The sequence below is a fragment of the Lepidochelys kempii genome, chromosome 5 (assembly GCF_965140285.1).
Source record: "Lepidochelys kempii isolate rLepKem1 chromosome 5, rLepKem1.hap1, whole genome shotgun sequence".
Taxonomy (NCBI): domain Eukaryota; kingdom Metazoa; phylum Chordata; order Testudines; family Cheloniidae; genus Lepidochelys; species Lepidochelys kempii.
In genome coordinates, this window is record NC_136384.1 from 39,183,821 (window position 1) to 39,202,155 (window position 18,335).

Consider the following 18,335-nt stretch of genomic DNA (forward strand, 5'->3'; position numbering starts at 1 on the left):
ATTGACTTAAATGTTGGGAAGTTTTGACCCTATGCTTTTCTGTAAAAAGGGGAAAATACAGAGTTTTCTCTCTTCCTCTAATCATTCCATAGACCAGGAGATGCTTAGTTTTTGTTGGAATATTTCACTGTAAAATACAGTGAGTTAATTACAGTATTCAAATCTCAAATGTATTGTAAATAAATCTGAAGACATGAGTTTTCCATATCTCCCATCTCTAAGCTTGTTTAATTTTAGACAAGATGCTTGTCTGCTTTTAAAAGAACAATTCAGAGACATTAAAACACAACTGTCATAATTCTGACTGAAATTGTTAAATTTTTGGTGATTTCACTTTAGAATACTTGATTGTTCAATCAGTCAGAAATATGTTTTGTAAATTACGGACCAGCAATGGAAAGCGAAGTGGCACACACATTACATTAGCATTTCCAAGTGCTTGACTCTGCATTCATCAATCTAAAATAACTTGCTGGGATTGTAGTTCCTAATAATGGAAACTGGGTTAACTAGCTCAAAGTCAGAGTACTGCTCAACCACTTCATACAGGGCCCAATCCTAAAAAGTGCTGAGCATCACCTGTAAAGCTGAGTGACCTCAGCCCCACTGCCCTTAAGGGTATGCAGTTTTTTACCAGGATCAGATCTTCCCATTAAAGTCAATGGCAAACTCCATTGCTGGAGCAGAGGCCTAAAGAATTGACCCTGAAGTGCTGAGCACCCACAGCTACTATTGATTTCAGTTGGAGTTGCAGGTGTTTAGCACCTCAGAAGATTAGATAACACATTACTAAACAAATTCATATGTTTTGGTCATCTTTGATTCTTCTCTTCTTAGCTAATTGGTTGCATCAGTATCAGCCTGTTACTCTATCACCAGTGTCAGTGATTCTTGCAGTCCAAATTAGTGCAATGGCTCTGTTCAATGACAGTATTTACATAAATCATGCATATAGAGTTTTACATGCGTCACCCATATTCTGAGTGCTTAGTGGAAATGTAAGAAGACAGGTCCCTGTGCAAAGAGCTAGTGATCTAAAGAGACAACATGCACAAGCAGGCAAAAGGAAGCAGCTCGATTAAAATAATAAATAAATTTACTATTTTCTTTTTTAACTCACTATTTGTATTGAATTATGGTAAATAGTTTATTTAATATTTTCCCCCTCTCTTCTGGTTTAGTCCTTAATTATTATGTTCCCCCAATCCCTCACCGATTCACATCAATTCTTAACTACCCAACCCTTAAGAGCAGGGGTGGGCAAACTTTTTGGCCTGAGGGCCACATCGGGGTTGCAAAAAAGGCTCTGCCTCCCGCAAACAGCCTGGATCCCACCCTCTGCTCCCCCACCCCTTATCTAACCCCCTGCTCCCCATACCCTGATTGCCGCCCCACCCCCGAACCTCCGCCCCATCCAACCGTCCCCCGCTTCCTCTCCCCTGACTGCCCCCTTGGACCCCCTGCCCCTTATCCATCCCTTCCTGGCCCCCTTACCATGCTGCTCAGAGTGGCAGGAGCTCACAGGCACACCGCCGCTGTGCCTGGCAGGAGTGGCAGGCTAGAGCGCCGGCAGCGCAGTGTACTGAGGCTGCAGGGGATGGGGGACAGCAGGGGAGGAGCTGGGGGTTAGCCTCCCTGGCTGGGAGCGCAGGCTTATTTATTATGAAACATTGCAGTAAGGGGTACTGTGTATGTGCCAGAAGCTTGATTAAATAGTAGGATTTGATATATTAAACATAAAGGCTTAAATAATTTAATAGATAAATAAAAGGGAATATCTAAGGCACCTGAACTACAGCCCTGCATAAACAACACTCCCCTAAATCATAAATTCTGTGGAGTTTGTGGCAAGCTAGAAAACTTTATTACAGATATGAATGGCTGATTTTATAAGCAAAGAAAAGGGAGTAAAATACACTGTATGGGCTCTGCAATGTATGTTATGTCTTCAAACTACTTCTGTTACAGGTAGTTTTACACATTTGTTTAATTGAAAGTAAAGGCAGTTCAATCATTGGGAGGGAATATAGCTGTTAGTTATGGTACAGGCATTACAGGTTTTTTTTTTTTTTTTTAGGAAGCTGAGTAAATCACTAAGGAACAGTTACTTACAGTAATTGTGGTTCTTCAAGACCTGATGCAAACATGTATTCCACTTAGGAGTGTGTGCACCCAGCACGCTGAACCTGAAGAATTTTACCTGGCAGTACCCGTTGAGGGGCAGCACTCACATCTCGCGGCCCTAGCCCCTCCTCGCTATATGAGGCAGCACCATGACCCCCCTCAGTTCTTTCTCACCCAACTCCCAGAGACTAGACTACGAAGCAGAGGGGATGGAGGGTGGGTCATAGAATGAATGTCTGCATCATATCTTGAAGTAAAACAGCGACAGTAAGTAACTGTTTCTTCTTTGAGTAGATGCAGCCATGTATTCAGCTCAGGTCACTCACAAGCAGTATCCTTTTGAATGAGCTCGCACCCATAGAGAGGCTGAAGCTGTTTCTTATGCAGTCTTGATGCAGGAAGTTATCCAGTTAAAGATTGTGAGGAGACTGCCTGTCCCTTCATATGGTCTGCATAGAACACAAACAGGCAGGGCCGTCCTTACCCATTTGCAAAGTACGCAGCTGCGTAGGGCACCAGGAGCTGCGTGCTGCTCCAGTCCCCCTGCTTTCCCCCCACAGAGGCCTGGGGCCAGCCCCCCTGCTCCCTCCCTTTGGAGGCCTGGGGCCTGCTCCTCCCCCGCTCCGCTCCGCAGAGGCCTGGGGCCCCACACGCCACCCCTGGGGCCTGCGTAGGGCACCAGAATAGCTAGGGACGGCCCTGCAAACAGATGCGGCAAAGCCTGAAAGGGTTTAGTGCTGTCCATGTAGAAGTTCAGACACTGACATCTAATGTGTGAAGGCACTGTTCCTCCAAGGATGAATTCAGCATAGGAAAAAATCCAGAGAAATATCCCGCCTGATTCAAATGAAACTGAGACCCCACTTTAAACATGAATTTTAGGTGTGGCTGCAATGTCTCTTTGTCTTTGGAGAACTGCAGGTAAGGAGGCTGTGCCATCAAAGCCTGCAACTCTCTCTCTCTCCTTGCATATGTTATTACAAGCAATGCAGTTTTTTGACATGAGAGGAAAGAGACAGAATGCCAGAGGCTCGAATGGAGGTCCCATCAGAACCGCCAAGACTGTTCTAAAGTTCCACAAGGGAAACAGGTCCCGCACCAGGAGATAGAGGTGAAGAATTCCTTTTAAGACTCCCTAAATCATCACGTTGGAAAACACCAATCTTTTATGAATGGACAGATGGAAGTTTGAGAGAACCTCCGGATGAGTTAAGCATAAGGTCTGATGACTGAAGATGCAGCAAATACTCCAAGATGTCCTGGATACAAGCCAACATTGGCTGACCTCTGCAGGCCAATGACCATGTTGAAAACCACGTCCATTTTGCCAAATAGGCCATTCTGGTAGAGGTTTTTCTACTGCTAAGTAGAGTCTCTTGAACAGCCACCAAACATTGCTCTTCCTCCGCATTTAACCACAGAGCAGCCATGCCATAAAATGCTGGGAGCTGAGTGGCCAATACAAAGTGCAACCATGATTCTGCATGAGCAGGTCGGGTGGAGAGGAAAGGATATAGGAAGAGGCTGAATCAAAGCATACAGGAGAGTCAATTGCCAGCTCAGGTGGAAGGCGTCAATCAGGGAGCCTGGACTGAGACCCCCTTGAAACCAGAACAGATATTTCCTGTTGTGCCTTGTAGCGAGCCAGTCGATCATTGAGATGCCCCAAGATGTGAAGATGATTCATAGAACAGTGGACTGCAGGGACCACTCGTGACTCATGGAAAAATTCCGGCTGAGATTGTCCATGAAAGGATTCTTGAACCCCGGACAAGTGATGAGCTATCTGAGTGAAACTCTTCAATACAGAACTGCCACAGCCCGATTGCCTCTTGGCTGAGCACCCTGGAGTGTGTGCCCCTTGCGTGTTCACATAATACATTGTGGTGGTATTGTTGATAAGTGTGTGAACAACTGAACCCTTGATATGATCTAGGAAAGCATGACAGGCATTGTAGATAACCTCGAGCTCCAGCACAATGAGATTCAATGAAGCTTCCTGCTTTGACCACAAACCCTGAACCTTCAGCAACCCCAGATGTGCTCCCCAACCTATCAGGATGGCAGTGGTGACAACAGTCCTGGTTGATAAGAGCCACACAAAGTGAATACCCTGACATACATTCTCCTGAACCATCCACCAGTGTGAGAAGTCCAGGATCAATGGAAGGAGGCGGACCAACCTGTTTAAAAGGGGCATAGGGTAGGACAGACAACTGTCATAAGCCACATTTGAAAATGGTGAAGGCACAACCTGGCAAATTGAACCACCTTTTTGCATTCAGACATGTGGCCCAAAAGCCTCAGGCACATCTGAACTGTTGTGGAAGATTTAGACTGGAGACCAAGATAAAGGTGGCAAATTGTCTGGAAACGGTCAGTTGGCAAAACCGCTCTGAAACTTGTAGAGTCTATTAAGGCATCAGTGACCTCGATTTTCTGAGTGGGGACCAACATTGACTTCTTAGTGCAGTAAACTAGTCATTCTAAGTCCATGCGGGGACAATAGCTGGTAAGGTGACCATACGGAACCTCAGGTACCTAGCACATTTGTTAAGGTTGCAGAGGTCGAGAATAGGCCTTACTCCTCCTTTGAATTTGGGAACCAGAAAGTACTGGGAATAAAAACTTTGACCCCGGTGCTCCACAGGAACCTTCTCCACCACTCCAAAGTCAATGAAGAGTGGACCTGCTCTAAAAGCAATATCTCATGAGGAGGGACATGAGGGAAGGTGAGGAGGAGGTATCTGCACAGTAATAGGGGGTGGTTGAAAGGGCCTGTTACATCCCACGTGGCAGCAGCAGCCATGCTCCTGGAGGAAGAAGAGTCTCCACGAGGCCTAGAGCGGTCCCAGTTGGTTATGAGACTTTTTTTTTTTTTTTTTTGGCACACTCGAAGGAGAGTGATTTCTGCACCTCTTTGGAGAGGCTGCAGAGTGTGAGCCAGCACCACTCACCGAAGTCGAGGGCAGCCTCTGATATGAGGCAGGCCTCAGGGCCTGCTTGAGCAGGTGCTGCTTCAGGTGAAGGTCTTTAGCCACCTGAGTCGGTTTTGTGAATGATTTATAGATTGAAACTGTTCTTTGACATGAGCCACACCTAAGCAGAGCAAGCATCTTGTGTGAGTGTCATTGGGGATAGCCCCCCTACACGCAATGGCCATTTTCAACCCTGGTGAGGGCATCACCAGGGAAGAACACTTAACTAAGCTAACTAACACTAATACTAGGGTACTACTAACTATATACAACTAGAACCACAAAGTCCAAGGATTTTGAAGAATTGTGAGGTTAAGAACTGCACAGCTCTCTCTCTCTCTCTCTCTCTCTCTCCAGCTATGGGTGGTAAGAAGGAACTGTTGAAAGTTGTGATGCACTAGTTATGATTTTAACAACCTCTGATGAAAAAATTTATTAGTGAATATAGCTGACTTTCTGACTTCCTTTCAGATAACATAACATCCAGTTAATTGGAACACTTTTTTAAAATTTCTGCTTGAACTTTATTCCAGTGTTTTCTGAAATATTGGATAGGTTAATAGCCACTAAATACAGTCTAACTTCTCTTTTCTTATCTGTTAGAAAGGTCAAGATGATTTTGTTTTTTCCAGGCCACTTTTTCCAAAAAATAAAATTAATAAAGTATTAGCAGGGCTCATTAACTTCCCTATAATAACAAACAAGAGGTCTGATCTGAGATCAGATGAGCACTTCAGTTCCCTTTCGTGTGGATGGCAGTTGCAGAGACTCAATGTAATGAATTGGCCTAATGTTTGATTTGTCTCCCTCTAGTGGCTGGTTTCAGTGACTACATAACCTGCTGATATTTCACAGCCACTGAAAGCTCAAGTAGCAGAAGCTTGTGATTTTGATGGTGACTGCTGAGGGGTCCCAGATTTCTGCTCTCACTCCTTGTGTCACTTTATATAGCCAAGGTTCAGTACACCTTTCATGATTAAGTCTAGTATATGTACTTAGAAGCTTGGCACCAAAATCTCTTTTTCAAATGATTACTTTATAAACAGTGAGTAAAAATGTATTGGAAAAATTAAAACACTATCTTGAGTAGTCAATAAAACCTTAAGAACAAGGTGATACTGACTTCTTAAAACCATATGCAAAGAGGATTTTTATTGGCTCCCAGAAGAATAAACCAGTAGCATGAGTTTTTTTGCAATAGTTGAGCCATTCTGTTTTGAGCTACGTCATACAAGTACTATAGTGCAATTTCTTTATTGTGAAATTGCAACTTACAAATGCATAATTATTTTTTACATAACCATGCTCAAAAACAAAACAATGTAAAACTTTAGAACTACAAGACGAAGCATGAAGGGGCATATGAATGTTTAGCATATCTGGCACGTAAATACCTTGCTACGCTGGCTACAATAGTGCCATGCCAATGCTTGTTCTAACTTTCAGGTGTCATAAATAAGAAGCAGGGGCAACATTATCTCACATAAATGTAAACAAACTTGTTTTGTCTTAGTGATTGGCTGAACAAGAAGTAAGACTGAGTGGACTCATATGGGGTGAATTGATAAATACTGTCTCTTTTGTTTACCTTTTTTACAGTGCAAATCTTTGTAATAAACATAGTATAAAGTGAGCACTGTACACTTTGTATGTTCTGTTGTAATTGAAATCAATATATTTGAATATGTGAAAAAATCCAAATTTATTTATGATAAATTTAAATTGGTATTCCATTATTGTTTAACAGTGCAATTAAAACTGTGATTAATCGTGACTTTTTATCTAGTTAATTTGTTTTGTGTAAATTAATCGCAGTTAATGCATGCGATTAGCAGCCCATGTCATTTGTGTTTAAGATCTATTACTGTCACATGAAGATTGGGTTCGTTTTGAAATTTAAACTATAGGATATTAAACTGTGACACTTGAATAGGTACTTGTGTTTGCTTCACATATGTACCCTTGCAAGGGAAGTTTCTTGTACTACTGTAATGATGTCCTCATCACAAAATTTATGTGAAAGCACTTTACAATAAATGCACAGTTTCATGCACAGCAAAGCGGATATAGTTATTACTGAAAGGTTATTTCTGATTCATTAAAAAAAATAACTACAAATTTGTGCAAGCAGGCTTTATATTAGGAAATGGAATAGCTTAAAGGCAATTTCTGCCCCAAAAATCAGTATCGGATTATGAAGAAGTGCCTCTGTAACCTATAAAAGGCCTTAATTTTAAATCCCAAAAGCCTTCTGTATGATCTTTCTTCAGTAGATAAATATGTGAATTACTTGTAAGCAAAAGTCCGCTGAAAGAAAACCAAGAGACAAAGCAAACTAGACAGTTTTTGTCATTGAGTAGCATCCTATCCACATCACAGATGCAGAAAAGATGTAAAAGCCACCAACCCAATGGCATGGTGATTCCTCAAAACAATGACTTTGAGAAGTGTCATAACCATACAGCTAAGGGTAACCTAGAATTCCTCCCTTACCTGTAAGGGGTTAAGAAGCTCAAATAACCTGGTTGGCACCTGACCAAAAGGACCAATGGGGAAAGAAGATACTTTCAAATCTTTGGGGCGGGGAGAAGGCTTTGCTTTGTGTGTTCTCTTGGGAAGCAGAGAAACATCAGGTCAGGAAACTCCTTCTGCTATTAACCATCCTAAAAGTCTCTCATATTACAAAAATTGTAAGTAAAAGCCAGGCAAGGTGTGTTAGTTTATCTTTTGTTCTGCTTGTGAATTTTTCCTTTGCTGGAGGGAGGTTTATTCCTGTTTTTTGTAACTTTGAAACTAAGCCTAGGGTAAGTTATGCTGTGTTTTTGAATCTTTTGTTACCCTGTAAAGTTATTTTCCATCCTGACTTTACAGAGGTGATTTTTACCTTTTTTTAAAATAAAATCCTTCTTTTAAGAACCTGACTGATTTCTCTATTGTCCTAAGACCCAGGGGTTTGGGTCTGTGGTCACTTTGTAACCAATTGGTTAGGGTAGTATTTTCAAGCCTCCCCAGGAAAGGAGGGTGTAAGAGCTTGGGGGAATATTTTGGGGGAATAAGAACTCCAAGTGGTCCTTTCCCTGATTCTTTGTTAAATCACTTGGTGGTGGCAGTGTACCCTCCAAGGGCAAAGAATTTGTGCCTTGGGGAAGTTTTAACCTAAGTTGGTAGAAATAAGCTTAGGGGGTCTTTCATGCGGGTCCCCACATCTGTACCCTAGAGTTCAGAGTGGGGAGGGAACCCTGACAAGAAGTAATTTTCAGAGTTTGGCACCAGGCTCTGATTCTTACAAGACTAGCCTGTATTGTACAAAGGATGAATATTGGAGGAAGGAACCTCAGTATTCCGTTACTTTTGTTTTATGAAAGCATGGATCAGGATTATCTAATAGAAGAAACATGTTTAGTTCAAAATGTATAATTTGTCATGTATGTAAACTTTATATAGCTATGTAATATACGTGGATCACATATGGGCTGGTGATAGCCATGTGCTGAATTACATTCAGTATGCACCTTTGATTATGTCCTCTACACGCAGCCCACTATTCTATCTCTGCCAAGACTGCAACATGTCTGAGCAGCTGTTCTTTAAAAAGCTGTCCTTTTAACTACAACACCAAATCACCACCACCTTCAAGGAAGTAGAGAAAAATATCTTCAATACTCAGAGATATACTGACTCAGGGCTAATATCTTTTCAAGATGAAACAAAAAGACACCCTGTGCTTTATATCCGTGAAGGTTGCTCTACTCATAATCTATCTACCACAAAATCAAGGAAATTAATACTCGCCTCCACCCAATGGCCTGTATCACTACATAGAACAACCACCAAACACTAGACAACATGTTAAAACCTTAGCTCTGTCTCCATGCAGATGCTGTATTTTCAGAACTCCTTTCACAATCTTGCTTCTTCCCACAGATCCCATATTAGTCAAACTAATTGCATTTGTCATTATATGTGGAATTCCTGCGTATACTCAGGAGGCTCATGATGGCTTTCCTCCTCTCTCATTTCCCCACAATTGGACTTACTGCTCCATTTATTTTATATGGGGAAATATACTTAGCAAAGTGCTTTTTCTGCAGCTGATGAAAGGAACATGGAAGTTACCTCTTGTACAACATGCTATGGCCTGCCTTCTAGGCAAATCTGACTAATCAGAGCACATCACACTCTACGCTGGCTTCCCATCTGATTATGGAACCACTTCAAGATTCTGGTCCTTGGCCATTAAGGGCCTTAATGATATTTGAGTGTGGCAGATACAGTTTATGGGAAAGCCTCAGCAGACAGTCCTCCATGTGACATTCTTAATGGAAAAAACTGCACAATGAACTGATATTGAAATACTTTGTTTTCAGATTAGTTGTTGCATAATCTGTGAATGACTTGGGATCTTAAACTTTTAAAAATACGTATAAAAAGTTTAGCAGTTTGAATTGTAACGTCTAAATGGCCATCTTTTCCCTCTACACGATGATCCTTTATTTTAGTCTGTGGGGCTGATTTATATTTGTGAACATAAAAAGTAACATTCGTTCAAATGAAAGCAAATGTGATTGAATGCTTACCCCACATATGCTGTGAAAGGGTTAATATGGGCCTGAGAAGCCAATTAACCTTGCACCTGGAGGGTGGGCCAGGCCTGATTAGAAAGAAAGCCCAGGGAGTACAGGGCTTGTTTCCATAAAGAGCTGGGTGAGCCCACTTGGAGAGAGGAAAACTCCAGAGAAGAGGAGTTTGGGAACTTTCCTTTGTCTGAGAAGCAGCCTGATGGAAGGCCATGAAGGAAAAAGGGGGAAAATCAGTCAGGCTTTGCAAGGATAGAGCTAGAGACCTAACTGGAGCCTGTCCAATGTCCTGGATAAGGGGAGGAGAGTGCCAGCTCCTGGATTATGCCATGGATTGAGGCACAGAAGGACCATGTAAAGCAGCAGAGGCACACCTATGATGAGGTAGCTGCCAGTTGAGCCCGGGGGGGATGAAGGTTTGTGGTTTGTATACATTGCAGTCCTTTATCAAAACCCTGAAGTGTGGCCCCAGAAATGGCACAGGACTCTAAAGTGGTCTGGACAGAGAAGGCAAAAGAATAATAGAGGGAAACTGAACCAAGGGCGCTGCAACGCCACAGCTAGTCAAGAAGGGGGTGTGTTGGGGCAGCAACTTTGTCATAGCATAATCTGCTTGGCTGTTAATGTTACCTGGCTGTATACTTTAAATGTAATCTTTATTTGTGTTAATAGGACAGACCATTCCAGAGAAAAGAATAATAGAAGCTGTAAATCAAGAGGAGTATAAGTATGAAGTGGGCGACTTGCCAACAGAATGGGAAGGTAAATGTTTGGGGTTTTGTTTTTATTTTCATGTAACCTGGAAAGTACAAAATGCTGAAAATTGAATTCAGTGGAATACCTGACTCTACAACTTTATTTGTTCTTTCCTGAGATCTTTTCATTTTGAGGCATGAAGACTAAAGTAATCCTATCCAGCTATTGCGAATTCTGAAAGTATCCACTTTTAAGCACAAGTAAAATGATGTGCTTACCTTTAAGAAATGGGTCAGTACATGAAAATGTGTGTATAGTTTGCATGACCATGATTTTGATTTCCTCTAACCAGTTGTGAAAATATTTGAGAGTGAGGGAGCGATCTGACCAAATGACCCTGAAAGGAATATATGTGGGCTAAACCTTTTCAGGGCATGTCCTCACTGCAGGTGTTTGGTGCCCATGTCTGAGTGGCCACACTCAAATTCCTGGGTCTGCACTCGCTCAGGTATGCGGCTAGGACTTCTGGGGACATGTCCCTATTGCTTAGTGCTGCAGTAAGTTGATGTTCTATGATTCTTTCCCAGTTAATTGTGGGACCACTTGTCTGTCCTTCTGTGCACACAGTGGGAATTGTGGGAGGGCATTGGAGGACTACCAGCTTTCGAGTTGCTTAGCCTGCACCTCACAGCAAAGGAGGCAGGTTACCTGCTGGAATGAAAGCAGCACTTGGGCTTTTGCCTGTACCCAAGATTGGCCTGCTAGTTTGCATTGAAAGCACTATCTAAACTTGGGTCAGAGGTTTTTGTGTGGGGAGAAGCCAGGTGAGGGACAACACTTGAATGGGAGCCTGAGTTAACTCTGCGGTGAAGATATATAATAGAGAGAACTTCCAACATTGTCAAACCAAGGGTGTGTGTTTAGCTTTCTGCCTCCAAGAAAAAAAATGTGTGGCCAACCACATTTTTATTACTTGCATTTGCACTTTTAACACCACACTTGTTCATCCTTGTAATTACCATAAAAAATTCTTTGTGACTATGGCAGCACTGAATTGGAAGGATGCATGAAGGTCAGGGAAATGGGGAAAAATAAATAGGTAATAGTTATTTTCTTTTTAAATGCAGAGCCTTTCAGGGAATAGGAAGACCAGATTCCAACTGCGTTGTTTCCCATCCATTATTTGAACAGAAGAGGTGTGCAGTGCACCTTGTTTGTTTATGACAGAAAAAGTGCAAAATAATTCAAAGAGCCGAAAATATTAACAATGATGCTAAGTGGATTTTTCAGTGCTGTGTCAGTTGAAATGTTAACAGCTGAAATGTTGTGTTATGGAACTATGGATGACTGAAATAAATGGAAAGGGCCAAATCCTGGCTCCTCTAGTATAGGTTCAGAGGGCCCCGTACACAGCAGGATCAGTGTGGTTTTGCTGCATTGGAGAGGCCAGATTTGGGAAGCCCCTTCAGGAAGCCATGGAGTTCAGTTCCTCGGTGACTTCATGTGTATCTGTGCATAGCAAGGATTGGGTGTAGCGTGAACAGGGGTACAGGCTGATGGATCAGCCCTATATGGATTCTGGTTAGTCTTTCTACATTAAGTGGCCTAATGGAAGCTAGTGAATTCCCGAAGTGAAGCAGAGCTTGATTTTGGTGGCATCCTAAATCCTATTACCCCATTTAAATGTATTCTTCCACCTTGGGGTGATAATAACAAGGGACCTGCACACAGCAGCTGGTTTGGTGGGGGATCTATCACTCCTTTGTATAGTCTGGGCTCTCCCCTCAGTTCCATGGCCCACTGCTCCCTATCTTCAGAAGGGTGGGGGTCTATTTCAGAGAAGGGAGATCTCAGTCCCTACCCACCCAAGCAGAGTGCCCCAGTTGACACCATTCCATCAGAGCCATGATGAAGAGCGACAGTAAGAGTCATATCAGAGAGATCTGTGCTAAGGTGGTGTTGGTAAGGGATCCCCAGAGCAGCAAGCTTAAGAGTTAAAATGAGGGAGCATGTCGCATGGTTTGAACTGTCATTTCAAGCCATCTGCATGCTTGGCGTGAGGAAGCCTCATTTGTGCCTGCTGTGGTCAGCACCCCAATTCCACCTGCCACATGCAGCATGACCACTCCTCTCTGGGCCCACGCAGGCCCAGCTATCTCTCTACAGATGAGCTATAGGCAGGCTCCAGCTTCCGAGCATCTCCCTGGAGTGTCCAGCCTCTGTTCCACTGGATGTTTTGCAGATTTCAGATTCACTGCTTCCAAAGAAGCAGAACACTGCAGCTTACCCTTTTCACCTCAGATCACCACTCCTCTTCACACACCGCACTCAGATGTGTTTATAGTGAAAACAAGTAAAAGTTTATTTAATGAAGTATATAGATTCAAGTGATAGCAAGTAGAATTATTGGAAACAAATGATTACATGTAAAACAAAATCATAACATATATTCTAGAGCCTAGACTTATGTAACTACAGTAGAACCTCAGAGTTATGAACATCTTGGGAATGGAGGTTGTTCGTAACTCTGAAATGTTTATAATTGAACAAAACATTATGGTGGTTCTTTCAAAAGTTTACAGCTGAATGTTGACTTAATACAGCTTTGAAACTTTACTGTGCAGAAAAAAATGTTGCTTTCCCTTTATTTTTTTTAGTAGTTTACGTTTAACACAGTACTGTACTGTATTTGCTTTTCTTTTTCTTTCTTTCTCTGCTCTGCTCTGCTGCCTGATTGCGTACTTACCATTACAAATTAGGTGTGTGGTTGACTGGTCAGTCTGTAACTCTGCTGTTTATAACTCTGAGGTTCTACTGTAGATAGTTTCATGTCTTATAGAGCAATGCTGACCCAAAGTCCTTCCAGTGTTTTTGTAATCAGGCTTGGTTGTGGTCGTCCATTCATGAGACAATCATTCTGTCAGCTTGCTTTCTCAGTGAAAGTATCCATGGGATACCTCTGCAATCCCCAATTTTGCCCCAAAAATCCTTTGTCTTTACTCATAAACTGGATACCCTCCTGCTGTTTATTTCTTCCTGTAAACTTCATCTCTTGAAGATTCCACAATCTTCTGGCTATCATTTAGTTCAGTGTGCTATTGTGAGACATACAGTGCCCGACACACACATGACCAGACACAGGGATAAGTGTCTGTTTCTTCCTGCTTGAAAGGAACCTGAGACTTGTCACGTACTTTTTAGTATACACATAACTCCTTAAACATTAACCATACATGCATTGTGCAGTGATTATAATGACCTGTGGGCTACTGACTTTTGGTAGAGACCTCACATGCCACCCTTTAATGAATTATTATGCACATATCTGACTCGGGGTCCCTGTAAAACCATGTGTATCCCCTGTGCCTTCTGCCAGTTGGCACCAAGAGATCCCTGGGTTACAATGCTCAGGCAGGCATTTGTTCATCTTTTCAAAATTTTCTTCACTACCACCAGAACTAACAATATTGTATTTATTTGTCATGGACCAAGACCCCATTATGCTAAATTGTAACTGGGCCAGCTGCCTCCCATGCACCCCCTCTTGGCTTAGGGTCATGCTCAGAGATGAGCTGCCAAAATCTTAACAACGGGTTCCCTCCTCACCCTATGAGGGGGTCGTTGCCCACCACCACCCCCCGGGACTCCTGCCTCATCCACCCCCCTCCCCTGTCCCTGACTGCCCCCAGAACCGGGCAGGAGGGCTACTGTAGTGGGTGCCCACCCCGCCCCTAAGAGGCAGAGGCACCTGCCGGAGGGCGAGGTGGGGAGTCCTGGAGGTGCTTACCTGGGGCAGCTCCCAGGAAGCATCCGGCAGGTCCTTATGGCTCCTAGGGGTGGGGGAGCGTAGCTGGGGGGAGCAGGGGAAGTGGCCGCTCCCCCACTGATCACATCAAAAGTGGCGCCTTAGGTGCCGACTCTGGGGGTGCTCCGGGGCTGGAGCACCCACGGGGAAAATTTGGTGGGTGCAGAGCACCCACCAGCAGCTCCCCACCCCGCGCCCGGCCCCAGATCACCTCACCTCTGTTCCACCTCCTCCTTTGCTCTGCTTCTCCGCGCCCCCGCTTCCCATGAATCAGCTGTTCGGCGGGAAGCCTTGGGGGGGGGCGGAGAAGCAGGCGGCAGCTTCACACTCAGGCCAAGAGGTAACCTGGGGTTACCTGCTGCGGCGTGGGTGGCCCTCCTTGCTCCCCTCCCCCACCTCCCCAAGCTCACCTCCGCTTCCCTGGGCCTGAGCGGGAAGCCACAGCCTGCTTCTCAGCCTGCCCCTGGTTACCTGCTGTGGTGGGGTGGCCCTCCTCGCGCATCCCCGTCCCCCCCCCTCCAGCTCTCCTCCGCCTCCCTGGGTCTGAGCAGGAAGCCGCAGCCTGCTTCTCAGCCTGCCCCAGCTTCCCGCGCGAACAGCTGATTCACTGGATCCCTCGTGGAACAACTGGTTCTAAAAGAGCTTCTAAATTTAACAGCCGGTTCTAGTGAACCAGTGCGAACTGGCTCCAGCTCGCCACTGGTCACGCTACTGGCAGCCTGCCTCCCTTTCTCCTCCTTGGACTGTTCAAATAAATCATCCCTTCAGGTTTTTTCTTGATCAAAACCAACCCCTCCCTAGGGACTTGGTTTATTGATATAAAATAAACTGAAAATAAAACAAAGTCCATTCCTAAGTCCACACAAGACAAGGGTTCTCTTCCTCTTCCCAGGCCTTCCTGCCTGGAGCCGTTGCAGTCTCTCCCCTGTTTGGTGTAGGTCTTTCCCAGCTCTTCCTTGCTGGGGAAAATCCCCTGGTCTCAGGATACTCCGGGCAGGAGCCTTTCCTCACTTAATGCAGACTTGCCACAGCTTCCCCCTTCACTGCAGCCAGCTGCTGAACTTTATAGGGAAATACCTGATTCAACCCAGATGTGCTTCATTCTGTAACCAGGGCTGGGTAGGCCACAGAGCTGACTGAGCAAGCCACATAAGTTACATAAGTTCTGTACAAACACAGAACAAAAACAGTCCCTGCCCCAAAGAGCTTTTAAAATAAAAGCTGAGATGCTGATGTAATTATGTGACTTATGGAGCTGGGCCTTAAGCACCACCCTTTGGTGACTAAACCTTAATTTGGTCCCAAGATGGAAGATTTCTGTCCCCTCACCCTTGTCCCAGGGGTTTCCACATTGCAGAGCCTGCTGGCTTGGGCTGTGTATTGATAGAGGATCTAAAAGAACAGGGCATGTGATGAAAAAACGTTATGCTTAGAATGATGTGTAAACAGTTTTAAGGATTCATTCTGCTATTACTATGGCCACATCTGAACCATGCAGCACACAACCACTGCCACAGTGTGGCCTGTAGTTCAAATGCAGCCAAGAGCCATCTTTTATGTGAACATGCGATCCACAGAGGCCGTTGGTGCCAGCATGAAATGCTTTCTCTCTCTATCTGAGCAACCAAGCTGTATTCCATGCTGGGACCTGTAATCTCTGTGAATTCCATCTCTGTGTTAAAGATGAAGGCAACTGCAATGTATTGCAGTTACGAACCAGGTGCAAGTCGTAGTCTTCTGGTAAGCAGCCAATATAGCCATCAGTTAAGCAAAGTTTGGGCCTAGAACTGTGTGAAGAAAGATAATTTTGTTTCATGGAGGATTTTGCTATTTTGAAAATTCTTTTAATTCCAATTTGGAACAAACCCCCAAAATGTCAGCCTTCTGCAAAAGGGAGTGGAGCCCTGGCCCAGTCCGCAGATCCTGGAAGCTCTGAGGTCCCTGTCTCCAAGGCAGTCCAATAGGCTGGCTGACAATAAGCCAGGTGGGCGAGTTGGCATATCAAAATCTGCCTGACAAGCAAAGTTCTATCAGATCTTTGTCAAAATAGAGCAGTCTCCATGAAACATTTTGCTTTACACAAATCATCACATTTTGACAAAAAAATTTTCGATTGGCGTTTTTCCGACCAGCTCTATTTGGGAACCCAGTAGACTTAAGTGCTTGAACTCCTGTACAGTTTTAAGGGGGAAAATTTGGTAACGTTCTTTCAGTTTGATTACATTCTTGTTTAGGAAATATTTAGTAATTTAGTGGTTAACAACTGTGTCTGAAAACACACTTGAAATATTTGAGGATGCAAATATAGAAATGAGTCTAAAACGAATATTTTTAGATACAGTTTTTATCTCAGCTCTGGTCAAACTCCCCTTGTTGGACATTCACCAGACTGGTATGTTTGGGCCCCACACACTGGGCACTTGTGCTTTTTAGCTCTCCTTTGTCACTTGGCGGCTCCAGCCACCATCTCTGGTTCTGACCTTTCTGGCACACTTCCTGGGCACTGACTCTCTGTGTGGTTCCCTTTCTGAAAATGGGATCCCACAGGCCACAAGACCAGTGCTGAAACCTGTCCCTCCCCCCAACCTCTCCCAAAGACTTTCCAGTAGTAGCTTAAGAACATGCTCTCTCCCTTGTGGGCACTCTGGTTTATACGTTACCCCTTCAGGACCCTGTGATAGTTGAAGCAAATAAACATTGATACTGCAGAAGGATTTCTAAGAACAATTGCTCTTTATTTTAGACGTCATTAGAGACGTACAGATCTAGCCAAAACAATAAACACCGAAGCACAATTCCCTGCCCTAGTTTCCTCATAAGTGGTCTTTGGGAACTGGGTTGTTCTTTCAGGGTTTTGGGTCCCCTCTGCTGAACCTAACTCATCCAACTTATGACTTCTCCTCCATATCATGGAGTGTTCTTTCTGCCCATTTCCTTCAGCTTTGATTGCTCTGGTAACCAGAGTTTTCCCCTCACTAAGGAAGCCTGCGCTTTTGTTCCAATTGCCAAACTTCTCACCTCTGTGGTTTTAAAGGGCCGTACCAACACCTCAGTCTCTCTTATCCTCTTTTGGGGATTTTCTACATTTTCTTCTCTGGAAATCTGGAGAGAGCTGGCTTCATCTAGGTTGTAGCTCTCCCTTTGTTCTGCCAGGACCACTGTTCCCTCTAAGCTCTGCGCGTGTGCACGCGCATACAGATCCTAAACCCCGTGCACACGGCAAAACATTGCGCGCACAAAAATTTGCACAGAAGTCATTTTTTGCGCACATGGCCTGTAAAAAATTAGAGGGAACACTGGCCAGGACCCAACCTTTTCACTTGTTGTTAATTCTTAAGGATGGTCTCCTTTGAAGACACACATTCAAGCATTCCTCCCCCTCTGCTTAGCACAAGGAAGGTCTCTGGAAAAAAGTTACCAAGTGGGTAGCAGTACAATAGTGAGTGGGTAAACTGAGTCACATAATTTTCATAAAAATTTCCCATATTCTCCATAGTTATCAATATACTTCTAAATGTACAGTGCAAATCACTTTTTCACATTCTGGAGTGGGGCTTTATGTTCCAGTCCTGAGGGGTTACGTAACTCTGCAAGGCTGAAGCTTTACTCCTGCTGAGTTCCTCTGCAATTCTCTTTTCCTGTGGTTCTTAGTTTAATTTAAAAGCTCCCCAGGACTAAATCTCCCAACTGCTCAAAGCCATGATTTTTACAAAGGTTTTGAATGTCCTTCGAGCTCTATGTAAAACTGAGACTTGCTTGATATTACAAAAGTAAAATCATAATCCCTCCATTCTCCTGAGTCCAGTATTAGTTGACTCTAATTTGTGTGTATAGATAAGTTTTGTTACAAAATGAAGCCTTTATTGTATATTTTTCTTTGTATTATTGTTTTGAATTCATTTAATGTTGTTATTAAAAGAATCCATGTTGACAGTATAAACATAGATAACTTTGTGATTAGATAAAGCCCTCCTGTTATACTACACTTTCCCCTTTAAATAAGAAAATAAAATAAATGATATATTTTTTTCTATGGCAGTGTCTCGTGGATGCAGACAACTATAACCTTTCTGTAATTGTAATTTTGGATGGTCACCTACACTATCTAGTGATAGAATACCTCAGTTACCTCCTCAGCTCATGTCAACAGTGCTC

The 18,335-nt window shown here is 43.7% G+C and overlaps 1 protein-coding gene across 4 annotated transcripts in view; it reads left to right on the forward strand.

The window, feature by feature from the left end:
• The window catches only part of NDUFAF2 (NADH:ubiquinone oxidoreductase complex assembly factor 2), a 130,255-nt gene that overhangs the window by 63,918 nt on the left and 48,002 nt on the right, over positions 1–18,335 (forward strand). For 3 of the 4 annotated variants that reach the window (XM_073344026.2, XM_073344028.2, XM_073344025.2), the window contains exon 2: positions 10,352–10,441. The exons of the other annotated variant lie outside the window; for it this stretch is intronic. In XM_073344026.2, coding sequence (XP_073200127.1) covers positions 10,352–10,441 — 90 coding nt within the window. The remainder of the gene's footprint in view (positions 1–10,351; positions 10,442–18,335) is intronic. 4 annotated transcript variants of the gene reach the window in all.